This window comes from Camelus dromedarius, chromosome 12, assembly GCF_036321535.1.
Source record: "Camelus dromedarius isolate mCamDro1 chromosome 12, mCamDro1.pat, whole genome shotgun sequence".
NCBI lineage: Eukaryota > Metazoa > Chordata > Mammalia > Artiodactyla > Camelidae > Camelus > Camelus dromedarius.
The window spans coordinates 12,088,226-12,110,811 of NC_087447.1; the positions used below are offsets into that span (position 1 = coordinate 12,088,226).

General features: G+C 48.1%; 1 protein-coding gene across 1 annotated transcript; it reads left to right on the top strand.

Annotated features, from left to right (window-relative positions):
• Window positions 1-14,871: 14,871 nt before the first annotated feature.
• PRG2 (proteoglycan 2, pro eosinophil major basic protein) lies at window positions 14,872-16,357 on the top strand. The gene is made up of 3 exons (XM_010994366.3): window positions 14,872-14,929; window positions 15,513-15,829; window positions 16,112-16,357. Exons 1-3 carry the CDS (start codon window positions 14,872-14,874, stop codon window positions 16,355-16,357), a joined length of 621 nt encoding a protein of 206 aa, XP_010992668.3.
• The last annotated feature ends 6,229 nt before the right edge of the window (window positions 16,358-22,586 follow it).

A 22,586-nucleotide genomic window follows, 5' to 3' on the forward strand; every position in this document is an offset into this window, starting at 1 on the left:
CTGCTCTTGCAAACGCAGAAGCAAGCAACCCAGGAGTTGCACAAGATTTGATTTCAGTCAGCAATGGGCTCCCAGTGCAACCCTTGTGTCCCCTACCGGCCTCAGCAGAAAGGGACTCAGGCAGACCCACCCTTACTGCCTGCGGGGCGGGGCGAGGCAGAGTCTTCCCTGGGGCAGAGGACAGCACTTGTTCAAAAGAGGACCGACAGCGTAAATCAGGAACTTTGTGTGCCCATCTCCTTTCATCGGCTCCAGTTTACAGATAGGAAAGTTGAGCTCCGAGTGACAAATTACATCTGGGATTATCCAGCTAGTGCACTGTGGAGCTGGTATTTAAATCCAGGTCTGTCTGACTCCTAAGGTCATGTTCCTTCCAGATGTTATTCCTTTTAAAAAAAAATCTTTTTGTTTATTTATTCATTTTTTTGGTGGGGGAGGTAATTAGGTTTATTTATTTATTCTTAAGAAGAGGGACTGGGGCTTGAACCCAGGACCTCATGAATGCTAAGCATGTGCTCTACCACTTGAGCTATACAGTCCCTCCCAGATGTTATTCTTTATGTAAGAATGTCTTTCTTATGTAAGAAACAATGTTGGTTGTACAACAGATCAGAAAATAAAGAACTACATGAAAAACATAGATTGCTGTTGATTACAGCACTCAGAAATACCCCAGGTTAACACGTTGACACGTGTCTTCCAAGGAGTATGTGTGTATGTTGATGGAAACCATCATATAAGCTTCTCTATGCCATCAAATAGTTGTGGAAAGTGTGACCAAACAGCTGCTTACAACCCCATTCACACTTTGTGTACCCACCACCCACCCTGGGTCTCCACCCCTTCCCCTAGCCCCACACACACATTTTAGGGCATTGTGGTCCCACTCCCTTTCTGTCCCCATCTGCTGCCTGCGCAGTGGGGCATCCCAGATGTCAGTGAACCAGGAGAGGAGCCTAGGGCAGCAGATGGAAAGTGTAAATAATAACAGAGCCAAAAGAGCCACCGTGGGAGTTTCCAGGGAGTGACATCACATCCATTAATCATCTTCCCTTAATCTGGCGCTGACTGTTCTTCAGCCTGAAGGTGTTGTTTTCCCAGGGGCTGTTGACCCTCTTTCCCAAATTCAAACCTTGTGGTCCCAGCGGTTATGTCCTGGAGTGCTTTTATCTGCCACCCCCTGGGGCATAGGTGAGTCCCAAATGCATTAGGTGTGACTTGGGCACAGCAGTGAAGCCATGCTGTTTGGGAAGGTCACTTCCATCCAGGCTCCAAGGCACAGGCTCTGGTCCAGGCTTCAGTCCTTCACAGAGGGGCCATGCCCAGCCACTCCTGGGTCCACTGCAACCTGCACTGATGCCCAGAGTGGGGCTGACTCACCCGCAGGGCAGTTAAACCCAGGACCATATTCAAGCCCCTCAGCATTCATTTCCTGAGTTCAGTGTTACCTCCCAGAGACTTAGATTCATGGTACCTCAGTTTCTTCATCTGTAAAATGGGGATAATGATACAAATACATCGTGGAATTGTACGGATTAAGAGAACTCATGAACTTGAAGCACTTAGACATACAAATTGAATCCAGGGCCTTGTGCATGCTAAGCACGTGCTCTACCACTAAGCTATACTCACCCCTACATCACCCTTTGAGGCAGCAATAAAATAAAAACAGCCTAATTCTCCACCAGCTCGGAAGTAAACAATGTGATTATTCATACAATGGATTTACATATAGCAGTTAAAACAAATCATGTGTACATGTATCAAAGTGGATAAGTTTAAAAAATATTACATTAGGTAAAAATGAAAGTAAATAGCAGTAAGATACATTCAATATGATATAATTTGTATCCAATCTAATCTAATTTTATATGCACAAAACTATGTTATACAGATGTATATATAGAGAGAGTCAAAGATAGATTGATACATGTGTAGTGTAAACTCTTGAATGGCAAAGGCATGTTAATGATAGGAAATGGCTAACCCTGGGGAGGGAGAGGAAAGAGATAGAAAGTCAGTTTTAGGTGTATCCATAATATTTTATCTATGTAGAGAAAAGATATTCTGAAACAAAGATAGCAAAATGTAAACGTCATTTAAATTCAGACAGTGGATAAATGGTTGTAATATTTTCCGTATGTTTGAAATATTTAATAGTCAAAGTAATTTTTATTTTATTTAAGTTAATTGAGTTATTAATAAGAAAACACTTTTTTTTTGTATTTGGAGAAATACAGAAGCAACACACATAGATCTTATAAGATTCGAGTTCCTTAATAGAGTTGATTTCATCCCTATCTAAGATAAGTTTGTGATGTGATAGTCAGTTCCAGTTAATTCCACAAGAACATCCTTTTCAAGCTTATGTTGGGTGGGGATCCTTTTTGTTTATCCCCCAAGATATGTGTGACAATGAAAATTTAAAGGGTTTTCCAGACTTTCTTTGAACTTACATTTATAGGTCAAAACATGATGACTATAGTTAACACTGCTATCGGTATATTTAAAAGTTGCTAAGAAAGTAGATCCTAAAAGTTCTCATCACAAAGGAGAAAACATTTCTTTTTCTTCTTTTGTTTCTTTGGGTTTTTTTTTTTTGGTTGTTGTTGTTGTTGTTGTTATCTATGGGAGATGATGGATGTTAGCTAAACTTATTGTGGTAACTATAATATGTAAGTCAATCCATTCTGCTGTACACCTTAAACGCATACAGTGCTGTCTGTCAATTATATCTCAATAAAACTGAAATCAAAAAAAGAAAAGAAAGAAACCTGCCTTAACAGTAACATCTGAGATTCTCTTGGGGGGAGGGCAGAGCCAGGTGCCTGGAATGTCGCTGTGTTGGTTCAGGACAGAAACCACCCTGCAAGCCTTTGCCCCAACTTGTTTCTGCGTAACAGCAATGTCAATCACCAGGGCTAGGGCTGTGTATTCCTTCCTGAGCCAGGAACTTGGGGCCAGAGATAGCTGGGGCCCAGGGAGGAGCACAGATAGACAGCCCTGCATCTCGTTCTCCTGTCCTCGGGCAGTGTGTCCTTGGACGGGTCAGTAGCCTCTCACTGCAGGTAAGGATCAATGAGGCTCCCCAGGAAAGGAGCTTGGCCCTGGCATCCAGTAGGTCCTGAATTAACAGCAGCAATTATTTTTATTATATACACACTGTCACATTAAAGGTCAAGTGGACTCTTTAAAAGTGAACTGGTTTTAATTCTCCTTGCTTGGAATGGGTCCCACCCAACCCATAGTTAACTCCCACAGTTCCTCCAGCTCTCAGCTCAGCTCTCCCTTCCTTTCCAGCCTGTTACCTACACCGGTTTTCGTAACACCAGGCACTTCTCTAGCATAGAGTTTGTCACAGTTGCTATTTAACATACAGGTTTAAAAAAAAAAAAAAGATGCGTGGCTTTCGTTAGGCTGGGAACTCTGTGTGGGGCAGTAACTGTATCTTTTATTATCCGATATCCTCAGGGCTTTGCACCCTACCTGGCACTGAATGGAGGTTCGAGAAATACTGAATATGTAAGAGAAAGACAGAGAGACAGACAGAGACAGAAAGAAGGAAGGAAGGGAGGAAAGAAGGGGAAAAGAAAGGGAGAGGAGGGAAGAAGGAAAGAGAGAAGGAAGGAATGAATGATTTAAGGAAGGAAGGAGCCTCTGTAACCCGCCACCACCTTGAGATGTCTGTTCCCCACTCGCAGGGACTTGCATGCGGAAACTGCAGGGTGACTTGAGCCAGGAGGCTTTCGAGAAGTTTGGAGTGTTTCTGGGGGGTGTCATGATGGGGAAGCTGATGAAATAAAATTCTTATTTTATGACAAGATGAGGAAGATTTAAATGTAAACGTGTTCTCTGCCCACTTGGGCGTCTCCCCGCTCCCATCAGTTGTTGCCCTGATCAGACCCTCCGGGGAGACAGCATTCCTTCTTAATCTCACAAAGGGCCACAGCTCCTTACGAGATAACCTTCCTTCTCAGTCTTGTAAGGGGTCACGTTGACCCATGGCCCACCACTCGCTCTATGATCCAGATTGTATAAATTGTCAATAACACGTCATTTGCCTTATAACCCCTTGTCTCAAAAACTGATGTGACTACTTTGATCTCTAACGGGCAAACAGTCCTCAGAGCTTTCTGAAAGACTGTCTCCTGGGTCATAATCCTCAGGTTGGCTTGAATACAATTTTCCATTTCTTTCTCAGACCGACTAGTGATTCTTTTTTTTTTTTTTTTTCCATCAGTGTGAGGATAGAAGAATGCGTCCATCCCTAGCATCAGAACTCCCTCCCTGCACAGTTGGCCAAGGGAGGATGGCTTATCTCAGAGGAAGACCCTGAGGTACCCAGCCCTGCTCCCACCGTGGAACCCCTCAGTCACCCCCAGGAGTCCTCCTGGGGCCTGACGGAAGCTGCTGCAGGGGTGTGTGTCCAGCCTGCTGCTGAGACCAGCATACCCGAAAGCCCATGACACCATCCCCATGACCAGCCGCCTTTTCCACTCGTTGCCAAGTCGGCAAGTTGGCTTACATCCATCTACAGGCTCTCACTTCCCCAGGCACAGCCTCTTCTGCTGTGTCTGTGAGACCCCATGTCTGGGCTCTTCTTACCGGTTGAGCCTCCCATCATGGCACTGAGCCTCCAGCTGGGAGAGCAGAGCTGTCATTCCAGGTGCTCATGACTTGGCTCCTCTTGATGGAGGCTGTGACTGGTCCCACGCAGTGATGAGCACATAGGAAATCCTCAGGAAATCTCTGCTCAATAGAGTTCCTTTTCAAGTTCCACTATTTGCTAGGACACAAAACTTCAACCATCACCTAAGCTTTCTGAGCCTTGCTTTCTCTATCCCTAGACTGGGGACAATATTTAGGATTGTTTGTTGAGGACCTCCCACGTGTCAGGCTAGATCATTGCACAACTGTCTTTTCAGTTCCTCCTGAATCCCGGTGAGGTTCTCATCCTTAAATCCACTTGCTGGTGGGCAATCGGAGACTGGGAATCGAGGCATCTGCCGAGGTGGGCCAGCTCACGAGTGACAGAGCCAGGAATGGCCCTAGCGTCCGTTTTTATATATAATTTTAAAAAATTGAAGTATAATTGACTTCCAATGCTGTGTTAGATTCCTGTGTACAGCACTGTGACTCGGTTACGACTATATATTTATATTCTTTTTCATTATAGGTTATTACAAGACATGTAATTCTTGTACTTCCCTGTGCTATAAGAGTAGGACCTTATTGTTTATGTATTTTATATAAAGTAGCTTGTATCTGCTAATCCCAAACTTCTAATTTATCCCTGCCCACCCTCTTACCCCTTTGATAACTGTGAGTTTGTTTTCTATGTCTGTGACTCTCTTTGTTTTGTAAATAAGTTCATTTGTGTCTTTTTTTTTTTTTTTTTAGATTCCACGTAAAAGTGGTATCATATGATATTTGTCTTTCTCCCTCTGACTTCCTTCACTTAGTAGGAAACCCAGGGTCCTTTTAAGTCCAAGGAGCACATTCTTCATGCTTCTCATGCCATCACCTGCCCCACCAACCTGCAGATATGCCACTTCCATGAGAGAATGAACGAGAATGAACGAGAATGAACGTGAGTGCTTTGAGCTCCCTGTTCGCCACCACGGAGGAGTGAGGTGTGGAGGGTAAGAATGAAGGCTCTCCATTCAAATCCTGGCTTTGGTGCTTACATGGTGGGTAACTTCACCTTTCTGAGCCCCAGTCTTTTCTGCCTATGATTTTCAGATGACAGTGGTACTTGCCTGATTGGGTTGTTTGGGAGATTAAATGATACGGAGCCTTTAAGACACTTAGCACACAGAAAGTGCTTCCTAGATGTTAGCTGCTGCTGTTGTCATATTAAAATTCCTGCTTAAGACCTCATTTCAGGGAGCATCTGCTCAACTCAGTCTGTGGCGACCTTAAAACAAAGCATTTCTTTTCCTCATTCATTCTTTTGCTTGGCAAAATGAATCGAGCCCCTAGCGTGGTTCTGGGACTATGCAGGTACCAGAGGCACACAGGTGAGAAAGGCAAGGCTGGTGGTCCTCTGGGGAGACAGCCAGCCGACAGCTGTGATGAGATGGGGTAGGGGCTGGGCTAGAGACGAACCTGATTAGGTTCCTTTCTACTTCTCTCTGAAGAATTAGGGCAGTCTTCATGTGAGAGTTGATCCTGGGCTGAGACAGACCAAGAGGAGGGTGAGCACAGTGGTTAGGGAGGAGAGGGTGCTCTGGGCAGATGAAATGGTGTGTGCAGCTGCGTTCAGTTAGGAGGGCGAGTGCATGTTCGGGAAATAGCAGGGTGTTTGGTATGATTGGAGCAGTGTGTGTGTGTGTGTGTGTGTGTGTGTGTGTGTGTGTGTGTGTGTGTGTGTGTGTTGGGGGAGGGGTGGTTGTAGAGCAGCGGCTCACGGTGAGGGGGTGATTCTGTTCCCGAGGGGATATTTGGCAATGTCTGGAGACATTTTTGATTGTCTTGAGGGGAAGATACTCCTGGCATCTGGGGTGTGAGGACAATACTGCTAAACACCCAACACTGCACACAGGACAGCCCCCCACAGCAAAGAAGACTCCAGTCCAAAATGTCAGTGGTGCTGAGGTTGAGGAAAAGCGGGGCCAGATCATGTGGGGAATATTTGCCCAAGAGCGAGAAGTAATAGAAAAGTGTCTGATTGTGTGATTTGTTCCAGGGTTTAGAAGCTCGTTTTGGCAGCATACCATGTATCAAAGATGCAGAGAAGTTACAGTAAGACTGGAGAAGGGAATGTAATTTGAGAGCCATTAAAATGATCCAGGTGAAAGATGGTCAGTGGGTGATGAGAGTGGCAGAGGAAATGGGGGTGGGTGGGTGGGTTGGTGAGATGGCGAAGAAAGAACTCCGTGACTTGTGGATGTGTGGGTGATGGAGCAGGACGGGTGATGGTTGGCCCTGGAGTCCTGGCTTGCAGATCTGGGTGCAAGGTGATGATTTCTCTTGAGAAAGTAACCACAAGAAGAGGAGCTGATGTGTGTGTGTGTGTGTGTGTGTGTGTGTGTGTGTGTGATGAGTCAATCTGACATGTGCTGAATTCATAATGCACAAGGGATGTCCAAGTTGGGAAGCTTACTGGGCGGCCATATACGTGAGTCTGCAGTTGTGGGACCAGACTTGGTGAGGTGCAGATCTGGAACTGAAGATGAAGACTTGGGAGCGATCAGCACATATTTGGTAGCTTGTGACACGGGGGTAGATAAGGTAACCCATGGAGAGTGTGTTAGGATTAGGAAAGAAGACCACCAAGAAACCAGGTGGTGGCCAATGCTGAACTTTCCAGGAGAGGAAGAGGAGCCCACACAAGCAGAAACTGGGAAGAAATGACTAGAAAGGTGGCTAAGAAAGGAGGCAGTTAAGGAGGAGGAAGTAGAGAGGTACCATGCGCTACAGAAGTCAAGCAAGATAAGAACTGAAGATTGTCTGTTGGGTTTGGCAACTGGGCGGTCAGTGGGGACCTTGTCAAGAGTGGTTTCCGTGGAGCAATAGGGTGGGCAGAAACCAAATTACTGCGGTGTAAGGAGTCGGAGAGGGTCGAGGAGCTGGCCAGCGAGTCTACACTGCTCATTGGAGGAGCTTAGTTTTGGTGCAAAGCAGAGAAGCCACTTCATTCTTTGACTCAACCTCTAAGAAACACCAGATCATCCATATCCTGGCCGAAATTCCAGCAGCACAGGCCTGTGGTTTGGCTCCTAGACGTGCCTCCCACTTCTTTTCTGCCTCTCCTATGTCCTGTCCGTCAATTCTTCAGAGCCTAGTCCAGGGAATACCTTTCCAAGGAAGCCCTCTCTGCCTGACTTTTCCCTTAATGTGACTGGTAGCACTGAAAGCTGGTATCTTCCAGTTTGTGTAAGTTTAATCTTTCTAAGTGTCCATTCAGTACAGTGCCTTGTTTTGCTGCCTAAGAGGTTCATTCTGTTTGTCTTTATCAGCTGCATTAAGCCTCCCTGAGATTAGAGACTAGCTCTGAGTATTTACTGAATGAATGAATGTATAATCCAGTGCACAGAGCCTGGTCCAAGATTGTGTCCATGGCAGGTGGAGCTCAGAAAGACATCTTCTGAATTGAAATTAATGGACTTTTACTTGGACTGAAACTCAGCTGGGCTTTCTCCAGGGGGTAAAATTCAAGTTGATCAATCAAATAATTGATTAATTAATTCAACATATAATTGAAAAACTCCTTCTGTGACCTGGGTAGAGTTCTAGGCAGTGAGCAAGAAAGATAAAGTCCCTGTTTTCTTGGAGCTTACTTCTTACTGGGAGAGACAGACAAGAAACAAGAAACCAGTAAAGGAGCAAGATCATATCACTTCGGCAAATGTTCTGGTGGAGATAAATAAATGATGTGGCACAAAATAACTAGGTATGAGAGTGGGTTGGGTGAGTTTCTTTAGAAACAGTTCTCAAAGAAGGCTTCTCTTGGGCGACCTTTGAGCTGAGACCCATCAGATGAGAAGGAACCAGTACAAAAGCTTTAGCGTGGCCAATGGAGCTGAAACCAGTATGACAAGGATCACTCATACCAGTGAGGTTGAATGAGTAGACAATAGCCAGACCATGGAAGGCCTTGCAGGCAATGGTAATGAGTTTGGATTAATTACTAGTGTAGAGGGAAGACATTGAATGGGAAGCGTGGGGATGATGGGCTCTGATGTACATTATCCAACATGGCAGCCTAGGCTAGCAAGGTGGCAGCAGAGATGGGGAGAAGTAGGTGGCTTGGGGAGGTATTGAAGGTAGAAGGTGGGGCGGGAGCCGGGCACTGACTGCAAAGACATATCCCTCGCAATTCATTGTTTCTAACCTTGTTGCATGTATGCAGTCCCTGGGAGAGGAGTTGCCTTCCACGGTAAGGTGAGTTATCTTACCAAGGAAGCAAGAAGAGCACTGGACTGGGAATCAGGACATCTGAGTCCAATCCAGGGCACTTTCCATATCTGAGACATGGAAACTTGACTGGGTCATCTCTAAGGGCCCTTCCAATTCTAACATTCTTGGTCTCTGTCAGTTGTTGGGGCATGCAAATGGGGAAGAGTCAAAGGAACTGTGAATCAAGGTTGATTGCACAGATCAACGGCCCAGGTCCCTATCTCCCTGGCTGCTCACCCTGGGATGATGTTAGCCCTTTCACCACCTCTTATCTGCCCCATGGGGAATATTGGCCCAGCCCAGTCAGCAGGCAGTTGATCTGCCCTGAAGTTCTGGCTCCTGTGGTCCATCGCTTCTCTGAGGGCAGAACTTGGAGCTAGAAGAGGCTAACCAGCCTCTTATGGTCTGAGGCGAAAGGCAATGGAACCTCTGGCCCAAATCAACCTCTCTTTCTCTCTGTCCATATTTCCTGATCTTCTGTTCCTGGGTTTGTTAGAAGGTCCTTCAGCCCACTCCTTTGTGACATTCCTCACCCTCTGGCAATCTGCTGGACCATCAACTGTACCAACTATAGTTTATAGTTTATAGTTTATAGTTGGTGCAACTGATGAATTTCCAATTCATCCTGGGGAGGAAATGGGGCTCAAGGGTTGTATTGGTCTTCAATGCCACATAACAAATTGCGCCATATTTAGTGACTTCAAACAACACACATCTATTAGCTCACCGGTCTGTAGGTCAGAAGGGTAGGCATGCATGTCTTGGTTTCTGCTCAGGGTCTCCCAAGGCTAAAATCAAGGTCTTGGCTGGGCTGTGTTCTCATCTAGAGTTCAGGGTCCTCCTTCAAGCTCATGTGGTTGTAGCAGAATTCTATTCCTTGTGCTGTTCCTGGCAGGCTGTCAGATGGGGGCTGCTCCACCCTCCTTGCCACAGGGCCCCCTCCACCGTCAAATCCAGCCATGGAGAACCTCCATTAGGTTGAATCCTGCTCATGTTTGTAATCTCTGATTTCAGAAAGAGCCCAGTCCGTTTAAAAGTCTCCCTGATTCAGTCAGTCTCATTCTGGATGGTTTCCCTTTTGTAAGGTCAGCTGTGCCACATAATATAACACAACCACGGGAGTAAAACCCACCATATTTACAGCCCCAGGGGGTATGCAGCATGTGTACATGGGGGCGGGAGAAGGCTCTTGGGGGACATCTTAGAATTCTGCCAGTCACAAGAGCCAAGCAAGACTTTTTGGGTAGAGGCGGTTGGAGGTCATTCCTGGCAATTTGAGAAAAAGTCATCCAGTAACATTTGAGGTTATTTTGCCTTTTGGCGGGTGTAAAACAATCTCATGGAAGGTTTGGACCCTCATCCTAGGAACATCACACTATGTCGTCTATGATGGCAGCGTCCATGGCCCCTTGAGCCCAGGGTATGGAGCAGGGTGTGGGGACGGCACAGATAAAAAGGAGGGCTGAACAGTGTCAGCTGGGTGTCTGGAGCTGCAGAGCTTTCTACCTTCGAGCTGCTGTGTGTTGGTCATGGGAAGGATGTAAACCAGACTTCCTTGGTGTTGGCCACCACCATGATCGTCACAGTCACGTATGCTCAGTTCCCCGTACACACTGGTGTACACTGCGCAGCACCTGTACTCGTGGCAGGACAGATTCCTCAGTGCCAGGTCTGCCCCTGGACAGACTGTACCGGGGCTACAGCAGGCTCCCCCATGAGCCTAAAGTTGTGATGAGTCCCTGAGAATAAGTTTAGGAAAGATGAAACGCCGGGGAGGGGGAGGGGGGCTGTTGGCACCCACCATGGGAGTGCTGATATGGAAATGGATGACTGAGTCTGTTTAGGGCCATCCAAGCGCTATAGTAACTCTGGGGCTAGAAAGGAAGATTCTTAAAACTCAGGATCTTGCAGTGTTGGTCCAACACTTCTTGGGGGAAGAGGGCAGGCCTGAGGCTGGAGTAGAGGTGCTGGGCACCAGGCCCCCTTTCTCAAAGGCACTGGGCCCCAGCATCTCCAGCTAAAGAGCCCCTGTTCAACATCCAGGTGTACTGAGCACACTGCAGCTTGAGATACAAGGAGAGAGCAGGCAGAGGACCCTAGGTGGGCCACTTGTGGGTACAGGGCAACCTAAATTATGTCGTTGGCACCGGAGGGAGACATTGGTCTCTTGAGAACTTGGCTGATGTGGGTCAGCTCCAAAGACCTCAGTCACTTCCACGTCTGATAACCTGATGGCTCCCACTTGTTGAGCAATAACTAAATGACGGTTCCTGTGCTCAATGCTGTCTGTATCGGTCAGGGCTCTTAGTGGCAGGCCAAGGAAACGCTCTCTGGCTGATCCAAGAGAAAAAATGAATTTATTGAAAGGAAATGAGGTAGATCATAAAATTGCAGAAAGGGCTAGAGGATCAGATGTGCGGCCAAAACCAGGCCACAGAACAGGTCTGGGGGGGGACCCCATGGCTGCTGCTGTGATCCAGACCCTGTGGCCAGCACCCAGGGCGCTGCAGGGCTTGGACCCTGGGTCCATCCTCTGGCACTGTGGCCGCTGTAGCCCCGGGAACTCCATCTTGTCATTACCACCAGCAGAGCGAGGTCTGCTTGGCCCCCACTTTTTGGTCACTAGCTCCAGATTCAAAGTGTTGAATGGATGCTTCTGTTTGATGGAGGCTTAGTTGAGAAGGAGGCTGGGAATCTGTCACGTGTGTCTTCAATAATAAGAGGCCTGCCCCCTGCCAAGATCCACAGGAAGTGGAATTCCGGAAACAGAAAGGCAGTGAGGGGGTGGGACAGTTCACAGCATGTCTGCCACACACACATTATTTCATTCATTCCTGGCTGACTACCCAGGTATTGTTATCCTCACTTTATGAACGACGATAATGAGGTACAGAGAGGTTAAGGACTTGTCCGTGGTCACACAGCTATTAAGTGGTAGCCTCTCGTTTTAAACTTGGACTGTCCGACTCCGGAACTCATGCTCGCAGACTCTGCTCTATACCTCCACTGGATGTTGAGGAAATAGAACTTCTAGGGTCACTAAAGTTGTGGATTTCAGACTGTGGACAGTATGACCTAAAGGAGAGACTTTCCTTGGGGTGTGGGTGCCACCAGCTGATGCTCTAAGAATTGGCTCCATCGTGTCCTTGTCTGACTACAGTAACAGCTCTGTCCAGACACATACGAAGTGGCCCCGCAGGGAGGGCTTGGGGATGGGGCTGAGCAGAACGCAGCTCAGGCTCCTGTCTTGACTCCTGTTGAGTCACTCCCTTGGTTTCCGCGTCTGTCTCCTGAAGTCAGTGGTTACGAGGAAAGGATGTCTCCATTCCTTGGCTCAAGATGGGATGTATTGATCCCTGTTTTCCCTACTCTTTTCCAATGTGTGCAGTATTGACTTCGGCTATAAAGGAAAAGGTCCTGTCCTACACATGTGCCAAGGTCACCCTACCTGCCCACCTTACTCCTGCTCTTCTTTCTACCTGGACCACCTGTTTCCTTCCCTTCTATTCACCACCAATCCACCTAGATGAGAGCCAGCTCCTTGTGTTCCTGGAGGCTTCCCCACTCTCTTTCACTGTGGAATTTCTTCTGAATCGATGGACAGTGCCTCTTAATTTGGGTCTCAAACGATCCCTTCTTGTTTTATGTGGCTGTCTCCTCCTACCAGCGAGATTGAAAGCAAACTAGGGGCAAGGATTATTCATTGCTCTGATTTTGTCTCCACCTAGATGGTACAGTTTTTGACTTACAACAGTCACGTGGAAGGGAAGAGAAGTTTGGTGCCAGAGGGAACTGGATTTGAATCCCAACCCAGCTATGTACCTGAGCAATTTGTTTAAATACTCATTCATTCATTCAACAATATTTATCGAGGACCTACTACGGGCAGGCGCTGTACTAGGCACCAAGAATACAAAAGTAAGTAAACAGACATGGTCTCTGCTATCATGGAGATTATGGTCTAGGGAGGGGGGTGGATGTTAACCCATTAACCAGATAATCTCACAAAAAAGAGAAAATGACTAACTGCAACAAGCTCGCTGAACAAACTCATGGAATTACAAGAGGGTGTACAGGGGAAGTTGATCCAACGTTGGGAGGTTGTGCTGAGTAGGTCAGGAGCCACATTAAGCCTCAGCTTCCTCATCTGGAAAATGGATATTTCACCCACTCAGCTCACTAGGTTGTTGTAAATGAGGTAACAATATAAGGCACAGTATTTTAAAATGTGCAGTAAATGTTACCATAATGAAGGCTGGTAGGTTGGCCAACTGAGTGGTTAATTTCTGAAGGGAAGTGGGGTTAGGCAGATATGAGCATTTCCTGTGCTCAGATGTTCCCCAGGACAGTGAGTCTCAGATACATTCTCCATAAGAGCTGGGAAGCTCTTAAAAAATGCAGACACTTGCCTTCCACCTTAGATCTACGAGCCAACCAGAATTTCCCAGGGTGGGGTTTGTGCATTAGAAAAAAAAATCTTTAAACAAAACTTCTTGCAAAATGCACAGTTACAAAAAGAAGGGAAAGAACAATCTCCCTCCCTTTTCTTTCCTCTCTTCTGTCTACTCTTGGTAGTCACCAAGGTCAACAGGCTGATGTGAATCCTGTGCTTAATAAAGGAAACTTGCAGCTAGATTCTTGCACAGGGTTTTTGTTTTTCTTTGTAAAACTATTCTCATACTAGATGTTTTCCTCTGCATTTTGCTTTTCTTTCTTTCTTTTTTTTTTTTCATTTCACAACACAGCATACACATCTCTTCAGGTTTACAGATGTAGGTCCAAATCTTTTAAGAGCCACATTATATTCTGTGGGATGGATGGGCCATATTTTATTCAAAGCTCTATTGGTGGATATCTGGGTTGTTTTGATTTCTATAAACAGTAAAGCAATACACAACTTGGTAAGAATGTCCTTACTTACGGGTACTTTTATTTCTAAAGGATAACTTCCAAAAAGTGAAATGGATCAAATGATAGGTGCACTTTTAATTGGATAGATATTGGCAGATTTGCTTCCAAAATGTCTATGGCAGTCACGTCCCCACCAATAAAGTGGGAGAGCTGTGTATTTTGGAAAAGCTCCATAGGAGATTCTGAAGTGCCCAGGATAAGAACCACTGGTCCCGAGCCGTCCCAGAATGGCCCTGAGTTCCTGAAAGCAATGTCAGGAAAGAATGAGCAGACTCCCCAGTGACGTGAAGAAGTAGTTCTTATCAGCCTCCCATCTCTCTCAGGCTGGGGGTGCCAACCCTCCTTCTTCTGGGGAACTTCCTCCAAGGCTCCTATATAAAATGTCATTGTGAAAAGGAGTGAAGGAGGATCGAGCTTGGGGTGTTCCTCAGGATCTAGGAAGACCTCTGGGCTAGTGAGTACTATCCTGTTGCAGTGAAGCTGGTCCCAAGTAAGTGTTCGATCTCCTGGGAGGCACCTGGCTCAGGCTGAGAGGTTCTAGAGGGCTGACTGGCACCCCATGTGGCTTTCAGGGGTGAACTGGGGCGGGACTTCTCACTCTCAGCCTTTCACATTCCTCCTGAAGTACGTGAAATCTCTCCTTGGCCCGGGAAGGCAGGGAGTGGACGATGTGAGCTGTTTGAGCTTTGAAGAGGGGCCACACTTTCTAAGAGCTGCGTGTTCCTAGGAAGGCCAGCAATCATTGTTTCTTGATCCTTTCTTGTTTTATAGACTCTGAAGAGCCCATTAAGTACAAACAAATAGAGGTAATACTCCCTTCTTGGCATCCAGGCCCACAGGACAGTCAGCCTTGGCTGCCCCTCATGGTCTGCTTCATTCTGTTCAGAAGGAGGTCCCACTGAACTGGAGCACTGGAGGCTGGGCTCAGCACCAGCTTTTTGGGCCCACCCTGACTTCTATCCATGCTTTCTCTCTCTCCACCTCACTACTCCAGCTAATGGTGTAGCTGTGATGTGTGTGTGTGTCCAACTGTGTTCTCCCCTACAGAACAAAGCCAAGATGAAACTCCCGCTACTTCTGGCTCTTCTCTTTGGGACAGTTTCGGCATTTCATCTGAGTAAGTCTCCTTGGCCTTCAGCCTTCCTTTCTCTGCTCGACTCCTTTCTACAGTTTACGGGGTCAGAGTCACACAGCCAGCGTATTCTCTGGCCATCTCCCATTTCAGGATCTCTGCACTTAAAGGAGCAGGGACCCCAGAGCTGGGAGTTGAAGGGACTCCTTGGGGCATCTGCATGCCTGCCATCTTGGTTCTACTCTTACATTCTCAATGTCGTCCTTTCTGCAAGATGCAAATGGTGATCACAATGCTGGCTTCTTTTACTTTGCCCTCACTGAGTGTACTGTGCTAAGTGTTTTCTATGCATTGTCTCCTTTAATGGTCATAGCATCCCCATGAGGTATGTGGTGCGGTATACCCATATCACAAAGAAATTAAGCTAGTAGATAATGGAACTAGTACCAGACCCACGACTGTCTGGGAAGCTGGTTTCTCCTCTCAGGGGCTCTGTTCCGGGGGTGGGGGTGTCTCTTTCCAGAGCTGAGCATGCAGATGCCTAGGGCAAGGTGGGAGCTGTCCGTGGTGCTGGGGAGGAAGAGGGGAAGAGGTGAAGGAGGAGGTGCTTGGCCTTTTTCCCTGCCAGGGACTGAAATGTCCAACGTTGAGAGCCCCTTGGGAGATGACACCCTGCCTCAGGTTGGGGAGATGCCAGAACATGAGGCAAAGGAGGCCCCTTTGGAGGAGCTGATGCTGCTGGAGAAAGAGGAAGAGAGGGGCTCTGGAGGTGAAGATGCCCCAAGGGAAGAGGGGACTGTTGAGTCCATCTCAGCCTTGGAGGAGGTGGGCAAGGACTTTCAGTGCCCCAAGGAAGAAGACACAGTAAAAGTGGAGGGCATCTCTGGGTGCAAAACCTGTCGCTTCCTCCTGGTGACGACAGCCTTGAATTTTAACAGTGCTCAGGTGAGTGGCCAGTGGCTGAGGCCCAGGGTGGGGACAGAGAGGGGATGCCTCCAGCCTCTGTGTAACTGCTCACTTTCCTTATTGAAGACCCCGGGGGTGTCAGCAGAGGCCCTCAGAGGTGCTGAGGGTGAGAGGTGTGGGCCATGTGGAAACAGAATTTGCATTTTCATCTCCAGCCTTCAAATGGCTGCGGGAGTGGAGGCTGGGTGAATTTTGGACTAAGGTCATGTGAATTCCTGCAGGAGTGGCACTCCATTCTTCCTCTTTCATCCTGCTCTGCAGCTTACTTGCCAGAGATGCTACCGAGGCAGACTCATCTCCATCCATGACTTCAGACTTAATAACCAGATCCAGTGCCTAGCCAGACGGATCAACCAGGGCCAAGTCTGGATTGGAGGCCAGGTCACAGGCTATGTAAGAGGGGTCCCAGTTCTAAGTGGGGAGCACCTCCTGACCCCAGCCAGTGCTCAGCTTGCTGCAGACTTGTCTGTGTTTCCCGTCTCTGATCCCCTGAAGAACTGGGGATAGACGGACAGCTGGGTGAGACACCAAGGGGGCCACCTAAGCATTGGGAAGAGCCACACGTTTAGAATCAGAAGGTCTGGGTGCAAGTTCTGCTCAGTCTCTATGACTTGGGCAAGACTGTGAGCCTGGTTCATCATCTTTAGGATGTGGTTGCAACACCTGCCCTACCTCTTGTTAGGGCTGGAAGGATGAGTGTGTCACTGGGATGCGTAGAACATAATGGTGATGATCACTGTGGATCTACATTTTGGTTGACCAAGACAGTGTCCACCGTGGTCCAGCGGTCCTTGAAGGGACAATTCCTGGCGGCAGCAGGAGGGTCAGGCAGGGATAGTCCCAGCTCTGCACACCTGCCTTCCCTTTGCTCCATGCCCCAGCCCACATCTTCCCATCCTGTCTCCTCTAGGGTTTGTGCATACGCTGTCACTGGATTGACGGCAGTCCCTGGAATTTTGCACCATGGGTTTTAGGCCAGCCCTGGGCCGGTTGTGGTGGATGTGTGTCCATGTGTATCCCAGGTGAGGTGGGAGTGGGGATGAATGATGGCAAGTCCTGGGATGTGGGAGGAGCTCAGAGGAGAGGTGTTAGGAAGAGCCAGACCCTCCAAAGGAGAGGCCTCCTGGACCTTTAGACTCAATCTCTACTGCGGTGTGGGGTAGGGAAGGGAAAGGCCCCTCCTGGGTGGAGTCAGAAGGAACAAGAGGCTGAAGACCGCTTCCTGTTGTGCCTCCACAGGAGGCCTTTGGCTTCGAAATCACTGTGGCGTGAGCCTTCCCTTCGTCTGTTCCTACTGAGCTGAATCCAGCCAGAAGCTCAGTGCTGCCACCTCCTGGGCAGCCCCCTCACCTCCCCTCCTCTCCAGCCCCCAGCAATAAAACTGTTTTCCTAAAACTGATTTCTTTTTCCTCCAATCATTGATCTACTCTGCTTAGCTCCACCCATGAGCTCTCTCTCTCCATCCTACTGTCTTTCATAAGAGAGGTCAAAAGTTATCATTCGCAAAGAAGATGGAGCACAGGGTGGGGTCTGTGCGGCCTTCTTGGAGACAAAGGAGTGGGCTCAGGTAGCTCTTTTCTTAGGACACGCAATTACTGGGCACATGTGCGGCAGGTGCTGCAAGTACCCCACCCATTTCTCTCCAGCCTTCTCAACGTCCTGGATTTGCCTTTCCGTGTCTGAGGGCCTTTTTCCCCCTGTCACAAACTGTGGTTGCCTTAATGTGCCAGGATATTAACATGGTCCTGGGAACAGTGCACAGCTCTCAGGAGTGGGTGTATGAGTACCCCAGTCCCTTGCCCCTCAAGCGGAAAAATGCTGAGGTAGGTACTGGGCACTGTTTTCCAAGATTTCCCACGGGGATTAACTTCCAGTTATCCACTGAAGCAGCTGGCTTTATGGCCCACATTTTATTGGCTGCCTTTTCTTCCCCATATGAACTCTCCTCTTCCCTACTAGTTTCTCAGCACCTCCCAAAGTAACTACTTGCACTTGAATCTTTGTCTCAGGGTCAGTTTCTGGGGCATCTCAATATAAGACAAGCTGCTATCTGCCCAACTCTATACAAGGCGTGGGAATATGACAAGACACAGCCCCCTGCTGTTTGGGAACATGCAGATGTTTGTAAGATAAACACGACAGCATCTACTAATGTCACAGCTTTACTGTGCACCCACGAAGTGCCCCCTGCTGTGGCAAAGATGACCTTACAAAGATGACCTTGTATGATCAGCAATTATTATCTCACTGCACAGAGCCAGGCTCAGAGAGGTTATGACCTGTTAAAAGATCTGCCCAAGGGTGGATATCTAAATGTGACCCATGGGATTCAACTTTCTCCAGAGCATGTTCTTTCAACCACTAGGATTCTGTGGCTGGAGGTGTTGGCTGCTTCTAGGACATGACCATATGGGGACAGAGCACAGAGGGGAGGCAAGAGAGACTTCTTTAGCCTTGGGTTCATCTTGGGGCATAGGACTCCAACCCAGCAGGAGATGAGGCCGTTCATATCAGAGGTTAGGAGAGGGGATTCTGAATCCTCTCTCTTCTGGGCAGAAAGTAAGGTGTCAGTGCTCTGAAGCCTTTTTCCTCCAGGACTCCTCAAAAAGGTCAGGTGGCCCCAGGGCCTTAGAGAGAAATCAAGAACATTAATGTTTTGAGTGTGGCTCAGATAAGAGAGGCTACTTGCTCAAGCTTGCACAGTAAGGGGAGAGAGATAAAAATCAAACTGGGGTCCGTTGTAACTGTTGTTCCACAACAGTCTTGATTTCAATGACAATGAAATTCTGAAACACTACCCAGTGCTGAGTGCCGTGGAGGACGCAGATGGAGCAGGGCTCTCAGTGCTTGCCCTCATGGGCTCTGCACTCTGGTGCGGGAAGACATTGCTTCTCTTTATTCCAATGTCAGTAATAAAGAGTAACAGAATCTCCCATTTATTAAGCATTTAACAGGTGCCAGGCACTGTGCCAAGAGCCTTTGTGCTAAGATGGACGTTGTCTAGTTCCTCATAAATCTCTTCTGTTGGTGGCGTTTTTGTGGCAGAAGTGCAACTTCCAGTCCATGGAGGTCCCCTTTGGGGGATGACAAGAAGGGGGAATGAAGGAGGCACTGGGCTCCTGATGACATTCTGTATCTCTATCTGGGCCCGGTTCCGTGGGTGCACCCCCCCCGTGACAATTCCCTGAGCGGTCCATGCTGCAGTGCACATTGCAGGCTGCATGCTAAACGTCTTCAAGGAAAGTTTTAAAGGGTAAAATAAATGAAAGGACCGGCCTTTCATGCCCAAATATGGGTTCATGTATCACTTCTCCTGCCCAAAAAGATGCTAACTAAACTCTAGGAAACTCAGCTCGTGTTCTTTACAGGAATCCCTGCAGTTCCTTACACATACCCAGAGCGGGAGCTCAACCAACTCTCAATGCTTGCTTGTGGACCAGGGGCACAGTTCAGTCACGGTTTCCTGACTAGGGTTACCCCCAGCCCCACACGCTGGGCACTGTTCTGAGAGCTTTGCTGGAGCTGTTCTCATTAGCAGTAAGTCCTGTCATTAACCTCAGTTTACCTCAGGGTGGGAAAACTGAGGCACAGAGGGGCTGCCTTGGACTGACAGTTCCATTACACATCATACTACCCTGCCGTCTGCAAAGCGGGGGCTGAATGGAAGCTTGAGACAAGAGGCAGAGTTTGAAACCCTTATGAATATAAAAGCAAACAGTAAGCCAGAGAGTTGGCATTTCGTGGATGCTGAAAGTGTCGGCACCATTGGCTAGACCGTCTGGAGGTATAACATATTGGGGCAAATCAAAGAAAGCAAGGACCTGGGAGTCAGACTGCGGTCAGACATGCTGCTTCTTACTACTCGTGTAAACCTGGGCGAGTTATTTAACCTCCCTGAGCTTTCGTGGTAGAAACGCAGACTAGTGTGGCAGGGTCTAATCTGTACTATGATGGCAAAGATTAAGTAGGGTAATGGATATAAAAGCCTTAATGAAGCGTAGTGGTAGATCCGTGGTGGCCCTTCAAAAATGTTATTTCCAGTTTTCAGTCAGACAGGCATCACCGTGGTCACTGAAGAGATCACTGAAGCCACCGGGATGTCTCTGCCCAGGGTCAACATGGGGGAGGGGCAGGCTGGAGAGAAGGGAGGTCAGTGAGAGGAGGCAGCCATGAGGTGGATAAGGAGTCAGAAGTCCTAGGTTCGGGCTTGTCTCTGACTTGCTGTGTGATCTTGGGCAATTTGCTTAAGCTCTCTGAGATGCCATTTCCTAATGTGTAAAAGAGGGACGTTTATATGAAACAATGCTTGTAAAGCTTATTGTGGTGCTGGCTCAAGAGAGTGGCTGGGCTTCTTGGTCATCCCAACCACTGAGTGAAGTGATGCCTTTGACCTGTGCCCGGGACTGAGGAGAACAAAGGGGAGGAGGGGCTAGCCTGAAATCCGGAGACCAGGTTTTGGGGCCCTGGAATTGGCCAATTCCCTCATCCTCCAAGATAAGCCTAGGGTCGGGTCCGTTGGGCTGGGGAGATAATGAGCAAGGCCGTTACTCTGCAATCAGGCTCAGAAGTGACCTCTCAGATACTTCTCCATTTGCAGGTCCCCTGGGAGGAGGGGAAGAGATCCAGGCCTTTTCACCCTCTGGGCTGTCTGTCCCTGGTGCCCTGAGCACTGGAGGGCTGGCCTGGAATCCAAGGAACAAATATGCACCGCCCAGCTAGTGACAGAGTTGAGTCACCCACCCTGACAAGCCCTCTAACTCTTGGAAGTGATATCCAGCAAATCAGGGCTCAGTGCTGGCCGGCCTCTCCTGGGACTGCAGTACATTTGTCTGGAACTTGATTGATTACAATGTTGACACTTTTGTTCATCGTGGTATTTTTGCATTGATTCTGATTTTTAAGAAAGACTGCATTAAATATTTACTTATCCCAACTACTGCATTCTTTGGTGTCCCCATAAGTTTTGCAGCTGAGATGAATGCCTCACTCACTTCCCATCAGTCCTGACCCTGGTGGTGACAAAGGGCTGGTAGGAGATGAGGAGTTGGGGTCGGGGGTTGGATGGCCCACAGAGTGTCCAAATGACTCTGCATGAAGGTTTCCATTCCAGCTGCTGCCTCCTGGCCAGAAGACAGGCTTCGAGGTTGGACAAAAGAGCACGTTCTAGCCCAGCAATCCTCAACAGGGGCAATTTTGCTTTCTGGAGGACACCTGGAAAATTGGGGAGACATTTCTGATTGATGTGACTGGGAGAGGCATGGTTGAGAAATTGTGTGTAGAGACCCAGAGAGGCTACTAAATGTTCTACAAGACGCAGGACAGCCCCCTACCCCCAACAAAGAATTATTGGACTCCAAATAGTAACAGTGCTCTCAATAGTTGAGAATCTCGATCTAGAGCCACAGCAGGGGAGGGGAGGGTATAGCTCAGTGGTAGAGTGTGTGCCTAGCATGCATAAGGTCCTGGGTACAATCCTCAGTACTTCTGCTAAAAATAAATACAAACCTAATTACCTTCCCTGCTCCCAAAACAACAACAACAATAGAGCCACAGGAGAAAGGAAGGAGCTTAAGTTTTTCACATATTAAAAGTGAGAAAGAGAAGAAAAGGGAGGAGAGTGATTGAGAGGAAGAGAATGAAGGAGGGAGGGAAGGGGAGACACAGAGATGTTTTGGAGCCTAAAAGACTTCGAAGTCCCAGTCCCCCCACATCCTGCGTAACCCCAGTAAGTCACTGTCTTTCTCTGAATCTCCTCCTTCACACCTGTGAAGTAGGGCCAATCATATACTCTTGTGGGACTGAGGTTAGGAAGGTGAGGACTCAGGGACGTGATGCACAGAAAGTACCTGGTCTTGTGATAAATGCTCAGGAAGGCTGCGGCTTCCCTTCATCTCCTCTCTCCTCCCTTTGTGGTCTCCCTTCATTTGCTGGAATTCTGACCAGAGGAAGGCTGCTCCTGGGGTTAAAGAGCATCGTTCAGACTGGGACACTTTAGTGGGGGAAGGTATAGCTCAGTGGGAGTGTGCATGCCTACTATGCACGAGGTCGTGGGTTCAATTCCCAGTGCCTCCATCAAAATAATAAATAAATAAGTAAACCTAATTACCTCCTTCTGCAAAAAACAAAAACAAAAACAAAAAAACAAAAAACGCAGACTGGGATAGTTTAAGGGCATTAATAATAATTATGCCTAGACAATAACAATGCCTAGTCATCTGGGGCTTTCTCAAGCACCCTAGGGTGTTTGGGCACCAATGTATGGCAGGAGGCAGGTCCTCAAAGTCCCAGCAGAGAGCAGAGCCCAGGGGTGAGAGGACTGAGCAACCTCTTATCAGCTCTACTGCCCCCCACCTCCCCAAGCCTGGGGCAATCATCCTGGCCTCTTCCTACTTCCGCAAAAGTCCAGTATAAGGGCCACCTCTGGGCCCCAGCAGCCAGAGGCACTGAGAGTGGAGGCTTCAGATTCTCGGGGGTAAGCATTTCCTCAGCTGCCCAGGGAGCAGGGTCCAGGCCTGGGAAGAAGCTGGACACTTTACGGCCTGGAAGGCCTGTCCTTAGGACCATAATAGCATTTGTCCTTCCTTCTTCTTCAGCTGTGTGAGTGAAACTGGCCCTGAGTGTGATCGGACCTGTTCCCGCAGGGGCCAGGGTCTGAGCCGAGTGCTGTTCTGGGAACCAGGGACAGACCTTTCAGGACTTCTGTACTCGAGCTGACACCCCGCTGTTCTTTTTCTGA

Coding starts and splice junctions, on each gene's coding strand:
- PRG2 (XM_010994366.3), top strand. CDS start 14,872: ATGAAACTCCCGCTACTTCTGGCTCTTCTCTTTGGGACAGTTTCGGCA. Junction 14,930..15,512: donor AGTTTCGGCATTTCATCTGA/GTAAGTCTCCTT, acceptor TTTCCCTGCCAG/GGACTGAAATGTCCAACGTT. Junction 15,830..16,111: donor TGAATTTTAACAGTGCTCAG/GTGAGTGGCCAG, acceptor CCTGCTCTGCAG/CTTACTTGCCAGAGATGCTA.